Consider the following 26,716-nt stretch of genomic DNA (forward strand, 5'->3'; position numbering starts at 1 on the left):
CATATGCTCTGCTGGAAACATTTAATGGGGCAGCAGTACTGGATTACTGTTTGTATACATTTGCATACATTATGTAGGCATTTATGGACTTGGTAAGTTTGTTATACAGTTGATACTGATGTGGATGCATGGATTGCATTTGTGTCCCCACCCCCCTTAGGTGCCTTGGGCTGCCTTTGGGGAAGAAAGGTAGGTTATAAATATGGAATGGCATGCAACATTCAACAAAAAGAGAGGGAGAATATATTTTCTTCCTTTACTGATACCAAGTAGTGCTTAGACTAAAGGTTTTCTGAGGGCAGCTTGGCATATTGAGGGTTGAGGATAGGCATTATATAGGACATGCAAGGATGTGAGGTGGGGGGGGGCTGTCCCTCCTCCACACAGACCACGTGTGATGAGGCTTCAGGAGTGCTTCCACATGGCAACCCTCCTGTATAACTTTGAAGGGTGCTCCTGTGCCTTTAAGAGCCAGGCAGAAGGAACGTGTCCAGCAGGTGCAGCATTGTTCATTTTTGGGACTCTAGGTTTCTATCCCTGCCATGCTGAAAGGGAAGAAGCCTTAGGTGTTTCCTTGCACATCCAGTGCGTAGAAGTCCTCTTTTGGGTTGTTTCACCCAGGTGATGCCCCCCCGAACCAAACTGGTTGTGTGAATTGTCACTAAACCCAGGAGAAGGAGAAGGAGAAGGAGAAGGAGGAGGAGAAGGAGAAGGAGGAGGAGAAGGAGAAGGAGAAGGAGGAGGAGAAGGAGAAGGAGAAGGAGAAGGAGGAGGAGGAGGAGGAGGAGGAGGAGAAGGAGGAGGAGGAGGAGGAGGAGGAGGAGAAGGAGGAGGAGGAGGAGGAGGAGGAGAAGGAGAAGGAGGAGGAGAAGGAGGAGGAGGAGAAGGAGGAGGAGGAGGAGAAGGAGAAGGAGAAGGAGAAGGAGGAGGAGAAGGAGAAGGAGAAGGAGGAGGAGGAGGAGGAGGAGGAGGAGGAGGAGGAGAAGGAGGAGGAGGAGGAGGAGGAGGAGGAGGAGAAGGAGTAGGAGAAGGAGAAGGAGAAGGAGAAGGAGAAGGAGAAGGAGGAGGAGAAGGATGAGGAGGAGGAGGAGGAGGAGAAGGAGAAGGAGGAGAAGAAGGAGAAGGAGAAGGAGAAGGAGAAGGAGAAGGAGAAGGAGAAGGAGAAGGAGAAGGAGAGTTTGGATTTGACATCCCGCTTTATCACTACCCGAAGGAGTCTCAAAGCGGCTAACATTCTCCTTTCCCTTCCTCCCACACAACAAACACTCTGTGAGGTGAGTGAGGCTGAGAGACTTCAGAGAAGTGTGACTAGCCCAAGGTCACCCAGCAGCTGCATGTGGAGGAGCGGAGACGCGAACCCGGTTCACCAGATTACAAGTCTACCACTCTTAACCACTACACCACACTGGATGAGCAACCTGTGAACCTGGGATATTCTGTATACAAAGAAAGTTTTCTCCTACACAGGCTGCATACAATACCACACATTTAAAGCACATGCCTTCCCCCAAAGAATCATGGGAACTGTAGTTTACCCCCACTCTACTGTGCCCTTAACAAATTGCAGATCCTAGATTTTTGGCTGGGAGAAGGAGAACAGCCTAGCTGTGTTTTAAGCTGTTAATATGCACACAGCCGAGGACTTTGTGATTATCTTACCTGTGCTATTCCTGGGAGATCGAGAAAACCCATCGCCAATCTGGACCTGCACACTGCCAATGTGGCTCTCTGGCAAGATGTCAGATGGTCCATGTCCTCCTGGCTGTTTCAGGAGATCCGTGAGCGTCCTAGAAAAGGTATGGAGGGAAATTAAGCAGTGCCATCATAAGTAAAGATCCTGAGCTGTTGTTACTGTGAGTATAATTCTGACACTTTTGTCATGTGTCATTTCGGTTCACACGTTGTTTACCCTTTGCACCTGCTTGCCTTTCCAGACACTCACAGCAAGGTATGTGCCCTTGCTGTTCATTTGTTGCACAAGCCTCCCTGCTCAGAATGGAACAGGCTTCTGTTTGATGGATGCCTCCTTTTCTCAGCGCTTAAAACTGGAAGGGGAAGACCTTTTTCTTTCATACACTGATAGAGCTCAGTTTTTCTTGAAAGGGGCTGAACAATTTTCATGGTCATATAGTCTGTGAGTTGCGTCACGAACACCAGTGTTGGGGACCAGCTCCGGTGTCTCCAACGTCATTTTTTTAAAATCTTAGTTGGACTTGCAGCTTTGCTGAACCTGATAAGGGGCTTTGGTCTAGCACCAACAGGAAACCAAACCAACAACAAGAATTTATTCATGTTCTATAAGGGGGGGGGGGGGGAAGAGGGCAAAAAGAATATCTTATTTGTTTTCGAATCGGAATTTTGGGGGCTGTCCACCAAAATGTACAATGTGGCTGTGTTTCGGTTGTCTGGATCATGCTTCTTGTCAGCTGCCCTTCATTTCATTTCATTTCATATTTGTAAAAACATCTATCCCACTTTTTAGGTAAAAACCCATTGAAACACAACTGAAACTCAAAACCAACAATAGATACATAACTATTAGCAATGGAGAAACAATTAAACCATATTATAAGTGGGCTACTGTGTGGGCAACATAACTGACCTATGGGGAATTTATCTGTTGTTCTCCATTGCACAACATATAATCTTTCCTTATGAGAACTGATCCAGAGCTTGCCAGTCTCTTTGTGGACATATCCTCTGGGTATAGATTAAAAACTTGCCTTGCACCAAGCCAGGCGACTGGCCCATCTGTTTCAGAATGGGACACTGTGACTGGCGTCAACTCTCCTCCAGCCTCACTACTTTAATTGGGGATATCAGTGACTGGGCCGGAGGCCTTAGCTGCCAAGGGTGACAAGCCTTTTTTCCACCTGGGGGCTACATTTCCTCCTGGATAGTCTTACAGGATCCCTACAGCAATGGTGGGCAGGGTGAGAGTAGGAGGGGACAAAGCTGTTGAGCTTTTAGGGCTAAATTGCAAAAAAAGTAAAAATGATGTTTCTGAGGTATTTTTATGTGAAGTCAGCCAAAACGGCGCTGCTGACATGGGCTGCCATATGTCCGAATTTCCCCAGACATTTTTACCGATTTCCAAACGGACACCGCTGCCGGCTGCAGTAGTCTGGATATGTCCAGGAGATCCCAGATGTATTGCAACCCTAGGCTGAGAGGGAAAAAGTAGGTGGGCCCAAATGTGGGCAGAGAAAGAGGTATAATTCTTTGTATCCAGGTAAGCAAAAGGTATTATGACAGTTCAACAAACCCTCCAACATGTTGAGTCGCAAAACCAGGGCGCATGTCTTACTGGTCATGCTCCCGTGTGAGTCACATGACCTGTGTAAGATCATGGAGCCCAAGATGGCTGCTGTGCTCTCATGGGGAAAAACAGGATGTCCTGTTTTTTCAAGGACATTTGTGGGGGATGGTTCAAGGGCACACTTCAGGAGCACTTGAGGAAGGGTGCACAGCAAGACAGAAAGAGAGGGCCATGGCCTGGAGAGATAGGATATGGCAGGGGCAGGGAGTGTAGCTTATAAGAGTCATGAGGGCTAGTGAGAGAGGCCTAGAGGCTACAACTCTGGTTCTCCAGAAGTTTGGACCCCAGGCCTGAGGTTCCCGAACACAGTCTGTTATACATGCAAAAGCACATCTGCTTTCTTAACAGGAAAATATAATCAGCTGCAAAAAAACCCACAAAAACCTCCCCAGAAAAATTATGGCAACTTGCATGATAACTTTTAAAATAATAATAAGACAAAAGCCCTAGAGAATAGCCGAAACCCAGCAGTTCTTGTATTCTCACAGTTCTTGTATTTCACAATTGCTTTTATAACTTCAGCATGAAGTGCCAAATTACTTCACGTAAGGAACATCTATAATTTGTGTCACATTTGCATTTGAAACACTAGGAGCCTTTCCTGCAATTCCCAGGGGCTCCTGGGCTGAGGCATGTGCACTTACGATAGTGCGGCTCCAGAGTCCGTTATACCAAATGGTTCTTTCTTCATGCAAATTGACACAGACGCAAACTGGGTGGCAGGAGATTCCTGGCAGGAGATTCTTAAGTGAAGTTCACAACTGCATTCATTTTTCTTGACACAGATTACTGTGAAATGTGAAGCTAGAGCAATCAAGGACTCGTTTACCTGCCGTTTCAAACAAAATGATGCTTAATGGATAACCTTTCTGTGGTATTCTTTGGTTCTGGCTGAAGAATAGTTCTTATTCTCATGCTAGGTCTCAATGTGTGATATGCTTTCCTAAAAAAGCCTTGAGCTCTTGCTACCAAGTTCCACTGAGCCTTTGCTTAAAACACACTTCACTTATGTGCCTTGATGGGCTAAAGCACATGCTGAGAGGAGAACCTCGGGAGGACTATGGGTTTTTCATTCTGGAATAAAAGGATGCTTACAGTGGCCCGTTCCTCAGAAACCTATATATTTTGTAAAGACGTATAGCCCTTAATTTCCTGCATCTGATTTAGGAACAAGATCTGACACTGACCACTAAGGTACCTTTGTAGTAGAATAGCAGCAGCAGCAGCAACAACAACAACAGTTGTCTTATGTATTATGGGAATAATCAAAGCTATTCTTTTCATTGATATAATGGAGGATCAGTATGACAAAGGATTGTGGTGCATTGATCCATGCAGTTTGGGGTTGGAATCTTGCAACCCCTGTGCAATAGCTCAGTCAGTAGAGCAGAAGACTCTTAATCTCAAGGTTGTGGGTTGGAGCCCCACATCAGGCAAAAATATTGCTGAATTGCAGGGATTTGGACTAGATGACCCTCACGAACCCTTCTAACTCTACAATTCCATGATTCTAACCCCAAATGTCATACACAACAGAAACCTCATTGCTAGCGGGAGGGGATTTCAAACATAAATGCCAGAGGGGGGATGGAGTTCCTGGAGATAGCAGCTGGCTATACTGTATATATGAAATCCTGTATGCCAGGATCCAAGTTTGGGGCAAAAACTCTTTGGTGAGAGAACCCTAGCAGAGATTTAAAGTCACAAAATATGCAGCAAAGTGTGGAAATATAGGCTGTTAAACCTTTAAAATATGCCCTTCCAAGTGAGTTTCAAAATTTCTCTCTTCCACCCCAGCACAGGAAAAAAAACCACACGTTTGGTAAGTTAAAAAAGGGTTTACTTACAAACTCTTCAAAGGTTTGCTTTATGTGCTTTTTCATACATCAGCAGAAAATTTGCACAGCTAGTAAAACTTAGTTTAGTTACAAAGTGGTAAAGTTCCTAAATTATTGGTACAGGAGCACAAGAGTGGCTGGTGACAGCCATGCAGTTGAGCTGGAGCTCAAACCTTATTCACACATTGAATTCAAAGGTAGACTGGGGGGGGGGGGGTGGACAATAGACTTGATTACCTATTTCCTCCTAAGGTAAGGGAAGTGACATAGCTAAGCCTGGCAGGACAGCTTAGTCTATGGTATTAACTTCTTCATGCATTAATAAGACTTAAGCATGCTGATTATCCCACGTTTGTGGGATGGTGTTTGCAGTGCATGGGACAGGGAGAGTTGAGAGTTCCAAGCTGTGACACCCCAGCCACAAAGCACCATCACACTGCAATTAGGCTTTCCCCCAGACTAATTGCAGGAGGAGTGATGTGATGGAGGGAGGATGCAGGGCACATGGGGGCAAATGGGAAGGAGCTATTTCCCACCCCGATTTACACATATATACAGGTTGAATATAGGTGGAAATTCACAGCATGAAAACCTCGGCAGATACTGATTCCCTACCCCAACGTGCTTCTAGGGCTTGATTTTTGCTCTCTGACCTGCAGCCTGACTTGTGTCTGAGTTCTCTCCCAGTGACTTTCTTTGCACAGACCACATTAGCACATCCTGAGCTGGAGAAAGGGAAGGGTAAGCATGCCCTCTTCCCGGAAGGCTCTCCACTTCCAGAAGTGTTTATATTTTCATGTTTTAATGAGATTGTGTTACTGTGCATTTTAATTATAGATGTTTATATTTTAATGCTTGTGTAATTGGTTTTTATACTTGTAAATAGTTTCGAAGCCTATTCTGGCATTAAGCAGGATATATATATATATATATATATATATATATATATATATATATATGAGAGAAAAGTTCTTCATCCTATTTATGTAAATTGCCCCTCCTCCCAACGGTGCTGATAGGTTAACTGGGGTTTGGTGGGAACCCCCAATGACTAGCACAGGGAGGCGGGCCAGCCCAACCAGCTGGTGAGTCCCACATGGCCCAAGGTGCTGTGCGTGGTCCTGCAAAGGGCGCCCACAAAGGAAGGTCTGATATCTATATCTATATCTATATCTATATCTATATCTATATCTATATCTATATCTATATCTATATCTGTGTGTGTGTGTGTGTGTGTGTGTGTGTGTGTATGAGAGAAAAGTTCTTCATCACATTGACAGAGCCATCAATATAATGTCTAGGAGTCCTACTGGTACAACAAGAGCTTTCAGACCCTACATTTACAACCAAGAACTACGGATTTGCATATTGACACTGTTGTTTTACTATGGAATATTTTCCTGTTAAAAGCAGCTTGAGCAACCCCCTCCCCCTCCAAAAGAGTTGTCTTTTGCACGTTGATAAAGATTTTTGCTTGTTAAGGTAGTTTTACAAAAATAAACTTCTGTTCACTCTTCTGGTTGCTTTTCAAAGGATATTTAATGCTATGTTTTTTATTTGTTATTTCCTTCATTGCATTCTTTGCATTTCAGTCCACTTATTGCATTGTGATTTTAAATTGTTGTAAGCCACCCTTAGTGGCACACGTGCATTAGGAGGACGTGATTAGGGTTGCCACATTTCAAAAAGTGAAAATCCAGACACAAAAGTTGTTGAACTCTTTTTGGCAAGATCACAAAAAATGCCGACATGGGTTGCCATACCTACGGATTTTCTTGGACATTTTGCAGTATTCCAGGTATGCCTGGGAAATTCCAGATGTATGCCAACCCTAGACATGATAGAAATATTGATACCAACTGACCTCCTAAAATGAAACAGCTTTCCTAAAACTCAGTTGATGCCAGCTTATTACCCGCAAGTAGGCACTCCAGCCAACATCAGCAAAGGCTCGTCATCGTGGACAGATTAAGCTCCTTGTTAGGAGCTCTGGAAAAAACCATAAACGAGCCAGTGAGTACCGGCGAAGGGCCAAACACTTTCAAGCATCTCTTCAAGGGGAAGCTAGTTGTGAGAGCATTCCAGTGCTGGCTTACAAGCCTGGAAAAGCAAGCCAGGACGCGTACAGCTCAATGCTTGTACAGGGCCCCACAGAGAAAATGCAGCCTGGCAGTCGCAGTGACGGGCCTGAAGCCCAGGAGCAAAGGCGAAAGAAGGGACCCATGATGTTAGTCAAGAAGGATTATACTTAAGGGAACCTGAAGAGCCAGAGGGAGCCCACCCCCCATAGCCTGTAACCCTGCTGCTATGTTTCAGGGCAAGCCGGCGTTTTCGCACCAGTGTTGCCAATGCTCAGTAAATTTTAAAGTCAAGGAAAAGGAGAGAGAGAGAGAGAGAGAGATGTATGAGAGAGGTGTATGTCCATATGCCTATTTTTCAATTGTACAGTGCCAATCAGACGGGGCGAGCTCCCGTTGCTCGGTCCCTGCTCCTGCCAGCCTAGCAGTTCGAAAGCACGTCAAAGTGCAAGTAGATAAATAGGCGGGAAGGTAAACGGCGTTTTCGTGCGCTGCTCTGGTTCGCCAGAAGCGGCTTAGTCATGCTGGCCACATGACCTAGAAGCTGTACGCCGGCTCCCTCAGCCAATAAAGCAAGATGAGCGCCGCAACCCCAGAGTCGGTCACGACTGGACCACGTCAGGGGTCCCTTTACCTTTACCTTTTTACCTTGGGTTACAGACGCTTCATGTACAGACGCTTCAGGTTACAGATTCCACTAACCCAGAAATAGTACCTTGGGTTAAGAACTTTGCTTCAGGATGAGAACAGAAATCGTGCTCCGGCGGCGTGGTGGCAGTGGGAGGCCCCATTAGCTAAAGTGGTGCTTCAGGTTAAGAACGGTTTCAGGTTAAGAACGGACCTCCAGAACGAATTAAGTTCTTAACCTGAGGTACCACTGTACATGCAAGCAAAAGGGCCAACTAAAGCTTACTCTTCACAGTGTGTGTGTGTGTGTGTGTGTGTGTGTGTGTGTGTGTGTGTGTCCATAATATAAACTCTGCTTCCCTCTCTTCCCTCCTTCCCTTGCCATACTAAGAGGTGCCGGAGCTGAGTTCTGGCGAGTTCTGGCTGAAAAAAAGCCCTCTGCTCTAGTCTCAGTGATTTGTGCCACAAAGTTCTTGCCTCCCTGTTCTGACCTGTCAGGAGTAGAGGGGGATTCTCCTTTCACATGCAAGGAGGGAGGAAGAGGAAGGAGACAGGAAGTGGGTTTTAGAGGGCAAGTGGAGGGCATGCAGACAGGGCACCTGCCTTTGCTGTGCCATCTGTTGAAAAGAAAACTTCTTGGTTTCAGTGAGGGGTTCACTCACCTCCTACACCTCAGCTGAGAGCTGATCTATATGTGCTAAATGGAATGAAGGTGACATAGAAATATGCAGGTGAGAGACTGAGAGAGCACATTTTGAAAGCTTCCCAGTCATACCCTTTCCTCCCCTACAGCATGTGGTAAATAAGCGTATCTGATACTGGGCACTGCCCTCCTTTAGATATATTGTTTTACTACACCACACACAAGGGCTGCTGACAAAAAGTGGAGGAGTATTCAAAGTATTTATTTTCCCCTCCATATACTGCCTTTCTGCCAATGCAGTTAAGGTGGCTTGCTGTTTACACACACAAAAAAGCACTCCAACACATCTGCTTGTCTCATTGCTTCCCCCCAGGAAAACTCGCTGAATTGGAGCAAGCATCAACTGCGTTTCTGCAGACTGACATTTGCTCTAATTCAGTGGTAAATTCAGTGTCCTGGGAAAAGCAGCAAAGCAAGCAGAAAACCTCTCGGACCCCCACTTTCTAGACACAGGACAAGCAAAGTGTGGACGAGCCCTAGGAGTCGGGATGCAAAAGGAGAACTGGAAGGAAAAAAGAACAATTTTGCATAATCAATAATGATCACACACACACTGGCATTCTGAAGAGCATATCTGCTTCATTTTGCTCAATGGGTTTGATCAGCTCTGGAGGGAAGTTTGGCCTCCATGCTGGATTTCTGGGCAGAGTGATGAGCTGCAATCCCAGCTAGTCCAGACCATGTAGATTTAGAGCCCAACATGTGTCCGAGCAGCTTAGATGTATCGCTGGAAAGAATGACAGAAACTGGGCGAGGATAAATAGGGTCCACAGTGTGGCTTTGCAAGGGAAAAGACCAGTCAATAAGTAACAGCAGGGGATGGCATTCTCGTGAGCAGGAATCTTCTGACTTCATGTTTAGAGGTGAAGCTGGTCATAGGCTGCTGAGGAATCCTTGCCAGAGGAGTGGAGGGGCTGTTAGTAGGGAAGGGTGCCCTGGCACAATCAGGGCTGCAACAACCTAGTACACAACCCATATTGGGGTTTCTCACACAATGGCATTTGGATTGTTAACTTTGATAGTATGGTGAATGCAGGGCCCGGGTAGGAGTGTGGTGCGGAGGACTGGAGAGGGCGGTAAAAAACCACAGCACCAAATTCCGAGGTGCCAGTCAACATCTTTTCAGAACCATCTTAATTTGTTAAGGCACCAGCCCTACCACAAGGCTGAATAATTTTACCTTTCAAAATCCTTATACATCACTGCTTTTCTAGCCCTGAGCTAATAATACTTAGCTAATCAGTGTCTACTAAAACAAGTGTCACAAAATTCTTGTTTGCCCCACCAACATTTACACCCAGTTTTAACTGCCAAGACTACTCGCAACACGTTCGTCTGGTCACAACGAACAAACTACTTTTGGGATGTGAGCCAGTGAGAAAGAGAAGCAAAGTTTGGGGTTCCCATGACAGAATGATGGAGGGAGATGGAGAGGGCTGCTGCTTCCAGGTTGTGGTTACTTTGGAGGTGGTATTCAGTCACCAAGCAGCAAATTCAGGGACTCAGCTAGATTGGTAAAGAAAAAGTGTTTTATATGCGATATAACACTGTGGCACCAGATGGCACTGTGGAGTCCCATCTTTCTCTACTGGATTTCCCTGTATGAGTTTACAATGCGTTTAACTGAATTGCTTCTTTGACATGTCTCGATCCAGCCAAGGTTGCCCAATGAACGTTGGATTTGGCACTCTTGCACAACGAAACCTGTTTTAGGGTTTAAAAACCCCCACAGATTTTTGTGGTCAGGAAAGCAATGGGGAAGTGCACCAGACAGTATGTGATAACTGAAGTCATATAACCTTCCCACAAGCAAATCAGGATGAATGCTCAATAAACAGGCTGTCTGCAAGTGACCATAAAGTAAGGGTGAGATGGAAAGACGTGTAAAGAAAACACGCAGAAAAATTCAGGATTGACAGTTATTTCTGCATTGCAGGGAATTGGACTAGATTACCCATTGGGTGCCTTCCAACTCTACAATTCTTTTATTCTATGACAGCAGATGCTTCCACATTGCAGTTTATTGTCGTTGTTGCTCTTGTCTGCAAGATTTTCATAGCATTCACACAACAAAGTCCTCATCAAAATGACATCACAAATTATTTCCCTATTGAACACAGACTTGCTGTTTCTGTGGGTTTTTCTAAACTTGCTGAATTTCGTGCACAAATAAGAAATTTGGATGAAATGGGGCAGGGGGCAGGATATGTAAGGATGATCTCATGCGGATGCCACACAAAACATGCATGTGTGAGCAGCCCTGAGTCCTCCATAAACTGCTGTGTGGAAGTGCCCCCTGTCTGTACAGCTGAACAATGCCATGAGTGATTAGCAGGGCCAGCCCTATCATTAGCCAGAGTGAGGCAGCCACTTCTGGCAGAACGTTTTGGCTGACACGAAAAGGCAACAAATTGGCAGTTATTTAATTATTCCATCTTTACTACCAGGAAATGCACTTGTGAGACTTTCTGCCTCAGGTTGCAAAAATAACCTTGCTGGCCTTTGGAGGGGTGTGTTTAGTTCTGGATTTGTTCCTGGTGTTTAGTGCACCTTTGATTCTGTTTGTAGAAGGGCAACTGCTTCCTCCCCTCTGGCTTGAGCCAGCACCACAGTAGGAAGGAGTAAGTTCGGTGGCAGCCGGGGATGGAAGGAGCTGTCAGTTTTGGTTCTCTCCATTTCTCATTTTCCCAATCTTAAATGCAGTTCTCCGCACTTTGCAGAGATTTGCGGGTTTGTTACCTCATCAAAATTTGTCAACATTTCAGGGCAAATGTCTCCTAATAAACACACATTCATATGCAGTTTTGACTAATGCAAGTGTGATCTGCTTGTAGACTTCGTGTGGATTCTTTAGGGCAGGCGTGAGCAAATGACCCTGCAGATGTTGCTGGACAACAGCTCCCCAGACCATTGGCTCACAAACAGGGGCTAAAATGGGAGCTGGGTGCCCCACAACATCTTGAGTCCCACAGGTCCCTAGTCCTGCTTTAGCACAACCATCTCCTGCACTCCTGATCAGATCACCAAACTGACCTGCTTCCCTATGTATTTACCCAATTATACCTTTTAAAGGCTGAATTCTCTTCTGTGGGGAAAGACAATTATTTTCTGCATCTTTACAGCACCAAGCCTGATGGCTTGCTTTCTCCTACCTCAGCTCTATGGGGCTTTAAATACTGTATTTATGGTGTCCCCTTATGTGGTACCTTGTTTCCCAACCTGTGGCCCTCCCAACAGGCTGGGAACCTCTTCTTAGGAGAGCCAGCTCTTCTCTAATAGACATCACTCCCCCAGCCAATCAGGCCTGTTCCCTGGGGCAACTGTATGTTCAGCTTACATGCAAGCAAGACATTAGGACAGATAAAAGGAGACAAGATGAAAATTAGCTCTCATTAGTGAGCTGGGGGAAGGGCACTTCATGCTCCCTGGCAGGTTCCTTTCTCAAGCGTAGCAGTGTTATCTTCATTCCCACTGTGGGTGATAAGAGTACAGTGGAACCTCGGGTTACAGACACTTCAGGTTACAGACACTTCAGGTTACAGACTCCGCTAACCCAGAAATATTACCTCGGGTTAAGAACTTTGCTTCAGGATGAGAACAGAAATCACATGGCAGCAGCGCAGTGGCAGCGGGGGGGGGGGCATTAGCTAAAGTGGTACCTCAGGTTAAGAACAGTTTCAGGTTAAGAACAGACCTCCAGAATGAATTAAGTTCTTAACCCGAGGTACCACTGTACATTCATTTTAAGCGTGCACGTACCTGCTATGGGTAGTGCCTCCACAGAAATGTGTTAAGGATCAAAATGCTAGTCAATCACACAGAATATTAACATTCAACGTGTTTCATAGAATTGTAGAGTTTTGGAAGGGACCACAAGGGTTATCTCAATCCAACCCCCTGCAGTGCAGGGATCTTTTTGCCCAACGTGAGGCTTGAACCCACTACCTTGAGATTAAGAGTCGTGCTCTGCCAACAAAGCTATCTCAATGCAAGTAAGTGCCACTGAAATCAGACGCACTTGCTTCCAACTCCAAGTAAATACATTCAGAATCAGGATTTTTTTCAGTGCACACACACAAAAAATGACAAAAACACAAGCAGACTTCTACCCTTTCATCCTTCCTCCAGTCCAAGACATTTGCACTGATATATCTGCCCGAAATCCACTATCAGAATCTCTGCAGTGATAGTATTTTGTCCGCATAACAAATTCAAACCAATATAACTGTCAGGGGTTATTCTAAACTGCTTCCATGGGGAAGCTGTCATCTCCTGCACACACACACACACACACACACACACACACACACACACACACCCCAGAACTGCCCATAATTCACAACTACAATAGGCAGGCAACTCTGGCCAGAATATGTTTTCCAACACTTCTCCTATTCCTTCCACAAACTCTGTAGATTCAGCTCCAGTTTGGCCTATGCTTGTTTTACATCATAGCTCTTCCTTGTCTGCCTGTGGGAAGCCTGAGAGGCCCCAGGGCATCGTAAAACCTGGAGAGAGCAGTGGGTTGCATCGGATGAGGCCATGGACCAAAATAAGGAGATGGATCCAGTTCCCCATCTCTATTCTTCATGGTCTTCATAATCAGTATTCAAAAGTTGCTATTCCTCACCCAACCCAAACCACAAATGTGCTGTCACCCACTGTTCAAATATATTACAGTCGACTTCATAGCCCCTGTCATCTTTTGGGAACAGGTTATTATCCGTGCCACCTTCTGCTGCTGGGGCTCTTGGCATGCAGTATGAGACCATCTGGCTTAATCCTGGCTGCATTACAGCTTCTCTGTCCTTATGAGAACATTGTTATGAGCCACCCCCCACTTCTGCCTCTCAGCACCAGAATCCAGCACATTTCCAGGTGAGGGCACAATGTCTGCTCCCTGACACTAGCCTGTTTTAAAAGCCTTCTTTCCTCCATATCTGAAGGAGGAATCTTAACAAAGCAACCGAGTTGTTAATATTCAGTGGTTAATTTCTAAAATGAGACCTGTGGGGAACCTTTGCCCTCCAGGTGTTGCTTCTGTCAGCCCCACAAGCATGGTCAATGGCAAGGGATGATGGTAGTTGTAGTTCAGCAACATCTGGAGGGCCAGAGGTTGTCCACACCTGATCACTGGTGGACGAAGAGGTGGGGGGGGGAGCGCACTGCCCGTGACAGCGCGATCCTGGTGGGGAGCCATCGCGGCTGCCCCCCTGCCTGCGCTGGGCGCCATGCCCCTATGGGCAGCACACCATGCCCCAGGGCGCGTGCCACGCCCCTACAGGTGATGCACCATGCCCCTGGGATGCACACTGGCCCCGCCCCCACCTGCTCCCCGCCCCCCGGTGCCGGAGCATGAAGCTCTGCCATTGCACCTGGTTCCGGAGTTCTAAATTTGGTGCTGGTAGACCTCTGCCCATGCTCATTGGCATTCCAAAATGGCACTTTTTTGTCGTTGACATAAAATCAAAATATAGACTTCTTGGGCAGGATGTACATTTTGCGAGCCAACATTTCTACACTGAGCCTTAAGTGTAAATTGAGATCTCAGTTAATTGATAAACTTCCTAATGAAGTGCCGCTTCTAGTCTTAACACCAGAAATTGCACGAACAGCACCAGAGAAGTGTTACATGTCCATTGGGGCCAATTCACACAACCTGTTTCCACAGCATATGGTCCTTTTTGCAATTACTGTAATCAACGGGTTATTTTAAAATGCTTTCCCAGAGCCAGTACTTTGCCTGCCTCTTTTAAAGAAAATAAATAGAAATCCCTTTGTTCACATTTTCTTCACTTCCTCCTCTTGCTTTTTGTGCCCCTGTCTGATACCACCAAAAACTCCCTTCCTTCACATTTAATTATTTCTAATAGCCCCTGATTGTACTCTTATCAAACAAAGAATAATTTTTACAAGTCTTTATTCTTGGTCTATATTTTCTACATACATTAGTTATTGAAATGGCCCAACACATATATACATCTTTGTGTTATAGGGTGACATCCCATGCTGTGCAAGCAGAGAGGACCTCCATTTCTCCCCCTGCAGCCCTCTCCCACCTCCCCCATCTGATCTGGAGAAATCTCCAACCTGCCAGAGCAGATTTTGGGGGAACAAGGGATTAGGGGAATAGTAATCAGTTCCACCATTTGTGCCCATTCTGCTGATGGGTGATGGGCAGGGTAGACGCCTTTGGATTTCACCCTAAGTTATTTCCAATAATTATGCAGAATTATTCTTGCTGATGGCCCAGGGAACAGGCTGGAATGAGCATGGCTGACCCCTTTTCAGTTTGCTGTGGGTGGAATTCAACATCTTATTATTTTATTTTAATGCATTTCAATTATTTTAACAGCTTATTCCACTTTTCTCCATCAAAGATGGGCCCAAAGCAGCTCACAAAATTAAATAAACCAAAACGCCATGTTTAAAATTAGTATGAATATTGTCTCATGTAATTGTTTGCTCACTTATACTATATAGGTTTAGGCACTAAATAAGAGCCGATTCATATGCACAAGCCCCACTTCTTTTCTTCATGCCATATATTGGCTGTGTGACTCACAGTACATCCTAGCCATGTCTACTCATAAGTAAATCCTATCGAGTTTAGTGGGCTTTATTCCCAGGGAATATATCCACCACTCAGTTTCATAAACTGTGTCCAAGCATGTGGAGGCCAAGCCCCAAACATAAATTTAAGTTGTCCATGCTGTAATTTGCAGCAGTTTCCTAGATCAGTCTCTTTGCCCTAATAAACAATTTCTTGTAGCTTTTTTATTTCATTCAGTTTACCCTCAAGTCCCTACTCACCCACAAATATAACATGGATTTATTGCCAAACTTCTTTCCCTAGCAGACAATCTGCAGACTAGAGCAGGCACCTCACTGATCAGACACTCACAGAGGCAATAAGTTACCAAATTTCCAGAGCTTTTATATTTCCTGTCCATTCCAACAGCCTTATTAGTATCTTTGAGCGCTGCTGGGGAGGGACTCAGGGGCAGAGCAGTTTTTCTGGGGCAGGGAACCTCAGGCTCAAGGGCCAAGTTGGGGCCCTTTGGACTTCTCCATCTGCCCCTCAAAACTCTCCTCAAGATACACTTCCTCTTACCAGGCCACACCCTCACCACCTGGCTTTGTAACCAGCCTTAAGTGTTTTAGCCTGGCTGGAATGTGCCCATGAACTCTGATAATCCCTCTTGTTTGTCTGCAGGGAGGACAGAGAGAATTGTGTGTGAGTGAGTGGCTGTAGAAACTAATCTACTGTACAAAGGTAAAATTTACACCCATTGCTCCACCCACTTTGGCCTGTGGCTCCCAGAAGGGAATGTGGCTCTCAAGGTGAAAAAGACTCCTTTCCCCTGTCTTGTATGAAGGAGGTCTCAGGTTCAGTCTTTGGCAATGCCAGAGGAAATGATCAGATGGCAGGTGATGAAAAGATGCCTGCTTTAGGCCCTGGAGAGCTGTTCACTGTCTGAGATCATATCAGAAGCTGGGGTGGCTTTCATAATTTTGTGAATGTCCCTGGAAAATTGGTGCACTTGGAGGGCATGGGGAACATCCTTATTTCCTCTACTAGTGCAGCTGCTACCAAGCTTGGGAAGGAGGATGAGCCAGTGCCTGTCCTGAGCAGCTGTGAGGGAACTTCCTGTTGCCTCTCTGTGGCCTCTCCAGGGCTGCCTTCAGGTGTAAAAGTTGTATAGCTACTAATCTCCTTGTCATCTGATGGAAGGGTATTCCACAGGGTGGGTGCCACTGCTGAGAAGGCCCTCTGCCTGGTTCCCTGTAGCTTTACTTCTCACAGTGAGGGAACCACCAGAAGACCCATGGACTAGGACCTCAGTGTCCAGGCTGAATGATGGGGGGTGGAGACACTCCTTCAGGTATACAGGGCCAAGGCCATTTAGGACTCTAAAGGTCAGGGCCAACACTTTGAATTGTGCTCAGAAGTGCAATGGGAGCCAGTGTAGATCCTTTAGGAGCAGTGTTGCTCCCAGGTACCCATCAAGCAAAGTTAGTCAAGTGATAAAGTGCTGCCTGTACAATCGCTGTACTATGGAGGATAGACTGATTATCAAAGGTCAGGAAAGATGCAAAACGGGGGCTGGATATTTAGGAATGTTGCATAGGACTGATTTCCAAACATTCTCTCTCTAGTGGGAATTATTAACACCTTGCTCCAGGAAATATTGCTGTGCACACATTTGACTTGATGAAATAGTAAAACAAGAGCATTAACTTAAGCAAGATGAAACAGTGACACCTGTGTTGACTGTGATGGTGCTATTTCTGTGCTCTTTTCTCCTGCCACCTCTGCCAGCACACCTGGCCTCTAGGCAGACTTCATCCCTAGCATCTGTCTCTATAGATACCAAAATCTGTCTCTTCCTCTTCTGATTATGACTTCCCTAGTTTTGGCAACACATTTTGTTCCAGTTCACAGTTCCTGCAATGACCTCTGTAGATTCCAGAAGCAGCTTGATGGGAGCATCCATAGTTTCCTTTGGGCTAGAGGACAAGTGCCCATTTAAACATCCCTTGTTCTGTTTCCCTTACTCCAGAGTGAGTTGCAGGGTCACCTGCCTCATTAGTGATTGATGAACTTATGCATGCATTTACGTATGACTTAGATTTATAACCCACCCTGCAAATACATTGGCTTACAATAATCTTAAAATAAAAATACAGTAAGTATCATGTTAATAAAAGTGAGGGACACAATGAGTTGCATCCCAAAGCACCCAGGAAGAACATTATGGTCAGGAGAAGATCAGCCTGGTTCTAGCCATGGGGCAGAGAAGGAGGTGCAGTTAAAAAGAGGAAAAGCACAAGAGACGTTTGAGCAAAGCAATTGCTTCTTGGGCACAGGTTGGCTGACCCCTTTAATCTAAAATTCCTCTTGTCAGCCGAACAAACAGAAATTTGCACAGCAGTGGCTGCTCAGCAAAGATCCCAATTTTCAGTCATATTTACCTGCATTCAAAATAGAGGAACTATATCCAAAATCAATGCTTTTTATTTGCTATCAAGGGCACAGCGGAACAATTGCCTCAAGATGCAATTATTTTGCCAAGCATAGAAAGATTTCTTTTTTCTTTTTAATTCCCAAGTTTGGCTGTTCATCCAAAGCAGAACTAACTTGACTTTGGCTATAATTTAACATTAAGTTACACATGCTAATTTAAACTATTGAAATCAAGGCCTGTTCGCAATAACTATATAGGCCCACCACTGCAAAAACTTATATAGCCAAACGGAGCTGGACTAGTAAATTGTAATTCACTGTGTTTGTTTTGTCCTAAGAAAATGAAAAACCAATTGCTTTTGGTGGTCTACTAGAAGTTTGCATTGTGGCCCTTCTAGTTAAACTCTACAGGCTCGTCCACCCTTCTGCTTGCCCCATGCTTAGAAAGCCTTGGTCTCAGTGGTTTCCCCCTTGACCCATGATTTCTAGGCACAGGGACAAGCAGCTTTCCCCTTGCTCTACTCCTTTCCTCTACTCCTCTCTTTAGCAAACACCAATCTGGAGAAAACTCAATTGCTAAAGATCAGGTTTCCCTCTGAGGGAAAGTGGTGGGGCAAAGGGAAGTCTGGATGAGCCCTATTTTAGTTCTATTCTCCCTTGCTCCCAAACAATCATTTGTTGCTCACAAGAGGAAGGCTAGAAAAAATAGGTGAAAATTTGCAGGGAAGCAGATTTTGGCTAAACGTTAGAAGACACTTCCTTGCAGGGAGGACAGTGGAACAGAATGCCTTGGGAGGTGGTGGGTAGAAGATGTTTAAGCAGAGGCCGAACAGCCAAATTCACAAGGATGCTGCAGTTGTACCCTGCATTGCAGATCCTGTTTTTATTTTATTTTCTTAATGAAATTTTATTTTCTTTTATTTACTTAGTACTGCTTTATTAACCACATTTCCCAAAGCTGCTTATTCATGTAGCAGATGGGTTTGTGCTATTGTGCCAGTAATGTGCGTCATTACCAGATGTGGTATGTTGGTGAGTTTCAAAGCTGTTGCGCAGCGTAGCAATAGGAGAGGAGCATGGCAGTGGTCAGAGGGAGGTGAATTGGGGAGACAACACACTTACAGCCATAAAGGCACTTTGGCCATCACAGAACCAACCACTGCTAGCAAAACCCCAGACCCTATAGAAGCAAGCCATTATGCTGGCATTGCAGTTGACAGGCATCACAACACAGCTATGCCCAATCGGCCATGTATATGATGCCACTTGGAACCACGTCACTGCGCTGTCATAGAGAAGAGCATTGATGGGATGATTTAAAGTGGGCATAAAGTATTTGGATGTGTTCGTGCACACATACAACCATATTTAGCTAACGGGTCAAATTGTTAGAACAGGGAAGAATTTAATTTCTCCCTCATTTCTTCTTTTTAGATCTATAAAATGTGTCACATAACCATCATATGAGACACTTGAACTTTGGGACGGCGTTACCAAATTTCAGTCTTGCTGAAGTTATAGCAAGTTAAGGCATCCATGGTTTCAAATGTGATATGTGATGGAAAAGATAAGGAGGATGCGGACACCCCTACATTAATGGGGAGGGAACTATCTCTCTATGGCTGTTAGACATCGTATGGTGGAACCTCCATGGTTAGAGGCAATACCAAAATCTAGGGACAGAAGGGGGCAAGCCATTGCCTTGGGGAGTTGCTTGTAAGCTTCCCAGAAATGTCTGGCTGTCCACTGCTGGAAACAGAACAAATAGACTTGGGTCTGATTCCATCGGCCTGTTAGGTTGTTTACATACTTCTGGTGTCATTAGAAACACTTCAATATTTTGCACTGCCAGAAACAAAGAGAAGCCTGGGGAAATGACATTTGTGTGATAGAATTTGGTATCCCTACCCTGCTCTGCAAATCTGGCATGAAACCCAAAGTTCAGCTTCCTGGATCCTTGACTCCATCATTCTAGAACTTGATCCTTTCCATGGGCTACAGCAGGTGGGGTCTCTTGCCACCAAAGTCACATAACTGCCTGGAAATAGTTCACAGCATGGCAATTAAAGGTAAAGGTAAAGGGACCCCTGACCATTAGGTCCAGTCACGGATGACTCTGGGGTTACGGCGCTCATCTTGCTTTACTGGCCGAGGGAGCCGGCATATAGCTTCTGGGTCATGTGGCCAGCATGACTAAGCCACTTCTGGCAAACCATTTTTTTAAAAAAAATAATATTTATTAGCAGTTTAAAGATTACAAAAAAAAAAAAGAATTATACAAGACAAGACAATACAAAAACAAAAACAAAAACACCACACAACTCAAACCCTAGAACATTGAATCAACCAAACAAAACAAAAACAATTAAAAACACATCCAATAATTTTGATATCATAACTTTCATTTACTTGTTTCAGCGACCTCCTCACACCTCCCTTTTTGTAATCCACTTCAATTAACTGTTTCAGCAATTCCTTTCCATCTTCCTCTGTTTTCTGTCCTGTAATTTATCTTAACATATTCTAACCTTGTTTTTTCCCTTTAATACATTTACAATCTGCCTGTACCTAATTCCTTATAACATTTCTGCTAAAGCCATATAACTTCATTCCATCATTTTTCTAACATTCATTAATTTTACAATATTTCTGTAAATAATCTTTAAACTTTTTCTAGTCTTCACTTCTGGCAAACCAGAGCAGCGCACGGAAACGCTGTTTACCTTCCTGCCAGAGTGGTACCTATTTATCTACTTGCACTTTTTGGTGTGCTTTCGAACTGCTAGGTTGGCAGGAGCAGGGACCGAGCAACAGGAGCTCACCCCGTTGCGGGGATTCGGACCACCGACCTTCTGTCAGCAAGTCCTAGGCACTGTGGTTTAACCCACGGCGCCACCCGTGTCCCTAGCATGGCAATTAGAAAAGTCCATTTGGCTACTTTTGTGATCGTGCCTCATGCAGGCTGTTGGGTGCCCCTGAACTGAGACCGTTTCTGTGGCACTACACTGGATGGGCCATCATCCCTGGCAGCCTCCCATACACAGAGGTGGAGACCTTCATCAAATCCTTGATTCTGGTGCGGTGCTCTAGCTTGGACTCTGCCTCCCTTGCTGCCCAGTGGGAGTCAGAGGAGCAGCTGATCAGTGGATTTGGGCTGAGTGAGATGCTCCAGGGCTATTTGCCCAGGATGCTTATTATGCCCAAGAGAAGGGGACACACAGTTGCCTTGACACCTCCTTCGATGCCAAGCACAAGCAGTGAGTCGCTAACTGGGCAAATAGCCCCCTTGGCTGCCCATCTTCTTTGCTGTTGCTACACATCAGGTAAAAAGATTGCAGTCCTGGCACAGAAGCAGATTAAGCGCTAGCATTACAAAGAGCTGGCACCCAGCGTGGCACTGCTTCCCTGCCCCCTTCCTCCCCTTCCCGGCTCTTCCACGCTATATGTCATCATCCCTGAGCCCCCACATTCCCTTCCCACAACAACTGACAAAACGACCGTGCATGTTGCTATGTGTGTTGTAGGAGCCATGACTCGTGACCTACAAGTGCTACATAGCCTTGGGAGGAACAACTTCGCCTCTGACAAGAGACTTAATCCTTCTTCCCCTATTGCTTCTGGGGGACGGGTGGGTGGGAGAGAGAGAGAGAGAGAGAGAGAGAGAGAGAGAGAGAGAGAGAGAGGCCCCTGGCAGAAAGGGCTGACAGGGAAATCAAGGGAGCGGGGAGGCACAGAAGTTGAGGGGAATGGAAAAGAGGACAGTTCACAACTGGGCTTGTAACACAGGGAGAGAATGAACCTGGAGGAAGGGAAGCTCAACAAAAGAAAGAAGCGAAGGAGAGCAAAACAATGGAATGCACACTATGGGAGAATGCTTGTGTGCGCGCGCAAGAGATGCAGATAGGAAACACCACCAGACAACCTACAATTAATTGCCGAGTTCAGTTGCTTTGCTTCAGAGATGGCAGCTGCAAAGTGAGAGGAGGCAAAGGGCTGGTCCCAGCAGGAGACGCTTAACCGCCAATACCCGCTTCCAATCTCCACCGACACCCCCCCCAGCCCCGCATGGCTTTGAACTTGTTTTCATCGCACATACCGCAGCAGCATTCCGGGCTGCTTTTCCTTGAGCAGTAGCAAAGTTGGAGAGGTGTCGCTTTTGAATATCCTAGCTTTCTACAGTGTTGCGCGCCACTTGCCTTTTAATCCCTCCGCACTGTGCTGGCACGGGGTGCAAGGGGCAGCTGCAAGCATGTGTCTGCTTGCCAGGCACCAGTGTTCATCACCCCCTCCTCAAACGCACGCACAAACACAAACAGAAAACTGCATATAAAGTTCCACAAAGTTCCACAGCCTTGCTTTAAAAACAGGGTCGCTGGGGAAAAGAAATAATATATTCTGAGGTACTGAGGTCCATTATGCACCCCCCCTCTCTTTCTTTCTCTCTCAACACATGAAGATATCACCAACTTTACTTTCAGCCTTTCTTCAACCAAGCATGAAGTGCACCTGCCTGCCTGGGCTAATCTTAACACCCTTATTATTCTCTTCACAGTATATCTCTCTCCCTCCCTCCCACTCTCCACATTTTATAACAACTTACATTTTCTTTTTAAATTAGCCTCTTAGGTTTCAGTCTCTTAAGTAAAATTAACAGTCCCCACTCTCAAGAAACATTCTTTGCTAAGCTTCACCTACTTGAACTTCTCATTCCCACCCATTTGTACAATTCCTTTATTATTCTCCAGAGCCATATCATTCCCTCTCTTTGTCTTCTGAGGACTTAGACCTAAAGAAAAAGAAGGTTGTATGTGTGGGGCAGAGTGAAAAGATGAGAAGAGGAAAAGATGTTGATTGACTTTGTAGACCTCAGTGTCAGCCTCAAAGAGGTGACAGAGCTACAGGAGGCAGTTGGACATGTTGTTTATCGAAATTCACTGCAAAGAAAAAGTCAAAAGGAGACACAGAAGGGATAAAAGACAAAGATATGGGTTTTTTTGGGGGGGGGGTGTCTTACCTGGACATGGTCATCTCTGCCTGAGGGCTCTGTGATTTCTCCAGTCCCAACTTTGTAAAGATGCCTACCAGCACCATGATGGCCACCACACCACAGATGATGTATACAATCATGTTGGTCTTGTCCCGGGTGGGATTCTCGGGGGTCTCGTCCACCTGAGGTGGTGGTTGGCCTGTGTTGATCCATTCTGGCCTGTCATAATTGGTACAGCCACTTTGGTCCAGTCGCCCAGTTGTGAACTGGCAACAGAAGCGATACCCACAGGTCCCACAACAAAACTTGTAGATCCCAGAATTGCAGTTAAAGGGTGGGTCCCACTGCCCCATGACATCGTAATAACCAAGGCACCGATCGCCCCCAAGTATGGCCTCAGTGGTGGCCACAGCAGTGTCCTCCAAAGTGGGGCCAAAACTGGTGTTGCTGTTGACTTCAATTTGCGCTTCTGGCTCAGGTTTCTGGGTACTGGGATTCCCAGTCCAAACCTGTCCTGGATCCAAGAGAACTAGGCAACAGAATCCAAAAATATAACCCCGTTCCATCTGCAAACCACCCCAGCTCATCACGGAAACGGTCTCGTCTCTCTTATTCTCTGACTTCCCCAAAGGAGAAAAATCTTCTTTTGTCCAGACAGACAATCCAAAGAAGGGAATTCAAAAATTCCCAGTTAAAAGCTCAAGTAACCAGCACAAATCGTTGTCTACCACTTCCAGCGGAGAAGAGATACTTCAGCCCCTCCTCACTAGTTTTCTCCGGCGCAAACCCCACAGTCAAAGCAAAACCCTCTAGCCCAGAGAAGGGTGTGGGATGGGTGGAAATAAATTGGGAGTTGGAAGTTAAAAGAGGGGAGGGAGAGAGGGGGGTGAGGCTAAGGAGAAATATCAAAACAATGTGCAGCACTGACTAAGTGAAAAGACAACCTCACAATTTCCTGTGTGATCCCAGAAGGTGGGGAGATGTACAATTCTCCTTCTCTTTCTTCTTCTTTCGTAGCAAATATTCAATGCTTCTAGTTTCGTCTGAGAAGCTGCGCTGTGAAATGCCACAGACTACATTTCCATCTTGGCTCGAGCAGAATACTGGAAGCAGCCTGTCCCTTTCTCGCTTTCGCTCCCTCTTCTTCAGAGACACTGCTTTCTGGAAAAAAAGAAATCCTTTGCACCACTGAGAAAGGGAGGGATTGTCAGGAGGGAAAGAAAGAAAAGGGGAGGGAGGGAGAGGGAGCATAGGAGGAGTGAGAGGGGTCCTTATTTCTTCTTAAAGCCAGATCCACAATTGCCTGACAGTTTCCAAAGCAGACCAGAGAAGAAGCTTCGCCAACTCCTCCAATGCGCTCCGTGTCCTCTGTGCAAAGTCCTGGCTCGCTGCCAGAGGTTGTCATTAGGCCAGAGGGGATTCAAGAGGACACCAGCAGCTCCTTATTGACCGTGTCCACAGGGCCGCCTGCACAAGTGGCATGAGGGAAACAAGCATGCTACTTGCAAGGAAGAGGAGGAAATTGGATGTGCGCTGGATTCTTTGCTCTCCTTTTTCACATGTGCAGCTCTCTGCGGAGATGTAGAGCTGCTTCTTAGCAAACACACAGAGACAGATATAACTTCAGTCTGGCAATATTACAACTGCAATCTTATGTTTGAGAGCATGACTGTGAAATGATGGTCATAGGGCATTGTTGTTGCTGTTGCTGCTGTGTAAAAACAACAGCAACAACAAGAGCAACTACAGCTACTACCAGCCCCAGTCTAGATATCTGTTTGAGGTCAAACATAGCTTTGGATATCTTTTAAAGATACATGCTATGGTTGGGCGGGGGGCAAAGAGACTAATGAGGTACAGAACATGAACACTCGCAGAAAACATAGCCGTTTTACTAATTTTCTGCCCTCCCTTCAAAAATCTGACAAAAGAAAGCTAAACACAAGCTGAAGCCTGCAGAACCTCTACAGTGATTGGCTGTAAGGACATGGGCTTCTGTTCTTGAAATGAGTCCCCAGCCTTAGTCATTGGCTCAGTGGCTGAAGTGTCACGGAATGTTTACGAACATTCGCACGACTCATGTGTTTATTTGGTCAGCCCACAGAGTCTAGAGACAGATGGGGCACTGCGCTGTTTGTGGGAAGGGTTTCAGCAGAAAAAGAGTGTAGGCAACAAGAACGAAGTGTTGGTAAGCAGATGCTGCAAAATACTACTTGTTTATGAGAGCTACGCTGAATGGTGTGCGAGAGAAGGGTGCATATGGATAGGAGCAGCATGAATACATATGTGAAAGAGTGAAAGGGGAAGGGACAAAGAGAAGTTATCACATGCACACAGACACACACACCTCCCCTCTCCATTTGTGAACTTTATGCAAGTCCCCACCTGTTTATGCGTACAGCTTTGGGGTTAACTAAATAGGAAAGCTCTGTGGCAGAGGCTGATGTTGTGACAGGAGGAGCTGCTTTTATTGAATTTTTCCCCAAAGCATTTAGCTATGAATTTAAATTATTTCTAGGCCACTTTTCCAACTTCAAAGCAGCATTAAAGCTACTCTTTCAGATTGGGAGATGAAAATTCTAGCTCCCCTGTGCCTTTAGGGAATGATTTGAGGTGTCCAAATCTAGAAAAACATACACGGAGAAGCTCTTCGTATTCCTGAAAGGGCACAGGCTAATCCTTACTCTTATTCTCTTTCAGCCAGAGAACCTTTTCCAGGACACTTGAGAGAAAAATAAACCAAGTCTGAGGAGAAATGTCCAGGGCTTTGTACTGTCATACTTATTCTGGCAAGACTGCCTATTAATTTTAGAAAGGAAGCCTTGCCTGCATACAAAATGAAGGACAAGTTAGAACCAGGAACAAAGGCTTGGGGCAAACAAGATGAAAACACTTATTCGCACAACAAATAATTAAGTTACACAATTAATTGCCACAAGATGTTGTGATGGCTCTAGGAAAGGCATGCAGGACCATCAGGAGGGAGGTTCAATTACACTCCTGGCCTGTCACACTGACAGGCCCTTAGCTAGTGTTAAAATATGCAGCTAAAAATAATTCCACTTGTTTTTCATCAGAGAAAAGCTTAACTGCGAAAATGCCCCCTAAACAACCTCTTTCTCGTGGAAGAGAAGCCAAATTGACTGACTGCTTGCAAAATACTCACTTTAGTGGTAATATCACATTACCTTTTAACAAGAAGAAGGAACCCAGGGCAGGGAGTATGATCAGGCTGAGAAAACTGTTGGGACAGTCGCTTCCCTAATCTCCCCTGGAGCCACTTAAGGAAGGTGTGTGTGTGTGTGTGTGTGTGTGTGTGTACACACCCATACCCACATACCCAGAAGGAAGAAACACAGGCCATTAGCTCATGAAGGAGCCATGGTTTGCCCTCTGTTCTATATTTTTCATTGATTGCTTTCACCGTTCAAAACTGCAAATTGCCTTGGGCCCCTTCCAACAAAGGCGGCTTATTAAAATTCAATGATTTCATAAATGTAGGGTTTGATAATATTTTCCGTTCTTCAAGACACTGCAGCAGGCACCACCCAACTTCCTCCCCGGGGGATAACAGAAATCAATAACAATCAAAGGACTAGCCTAAACTGAAGTGACCGAGTGAACAAATATTCAGCACCTGGGAAGCACATTTGACAGCAAAATTTCAAATCTAAAACTGTGGCAGATTTCCTAACAAGGGAACTGTCCAGCTTCTGAACTCCAGAGTGGCTTCTTCCTCAAGATAACCCCTTTCAGAGCCTACTCATCAGTACCATTCCCCCTCTAAGCGATAAGATATTTTATTAAGAGTTATTTGCCTGTGGCCTTTACATGTGCAAGTTTAGGGGACTGTCTACATGACACCATGCTTAACCTAATGGTTTCCCCCCTTTTCGAGGAAAATCTTATTTGACTGTTGAATCCAAAATTATAGAGTTCTCTCCAGCCATTGATTCTGACGATTTGCTGAGAGGTGTCCTCTTCTGCCATTCCTCCTTCTTGCTTACTAGGACATACCTGTACCATTACTTGCTCCTTCCTAACCATGGTTTGTTATAGTGAACAAGGAATCTTCTTTCAGTGGTTGCAATGGTTGTGGAATCTCCTGGTGATTCCAAGAGACCTTATATCCCTTGGACATTTGGGAGGAGCAAAAATTCCAGGAAGGTCTAAGAAGCAGCCACAGAAGTATCATA

The 26,716-nt window shown here is 45.4% G+C and overlaps 1 protein-coding gene across 1 annotated transcript in view; it reads right to left on the reverse strand.

The window, feature by feature from the left end:
- Positions 1-24,351, reverse strand: part of SHISA8 (shisa family member 8) — a 30,914-nt gene extending 6,563 nt beyond the window's left edge. Inside the window, exons 1-2 of the mRNA XM_079993947.1 lie at positions 22,548-24,351; positions 1,660-1,787 (exon numbers count right to left, since the gene is read on the reverse strand). Coding sequence (XP_079850073.1) covers positions 1,660-1,787; positions 22,548-23,107 — 688 coding nt within the window. The 5' untranslated portion in view covers positions 23,108-24,351. The remainder of the gene's footprint in view (positions 1-1,659; positions 1,788-22,547) is intronic.
- Between the last annotated feature and the right edge of the window lie 2,365 nt (positions 24,352-26,716).

The sequence above is a fragment of the Podarcis cretensis genome (assembly GCF_951804945.1).
Source record: "Podarcis cretensis genome assembly, chromosome: 10".
Lineage (NCBI taxonomy): Eukaryota > Metazoa > Chordata > Lepidosauria > Squamata > Lacertidae > Podarcis > Podarcis cretensis.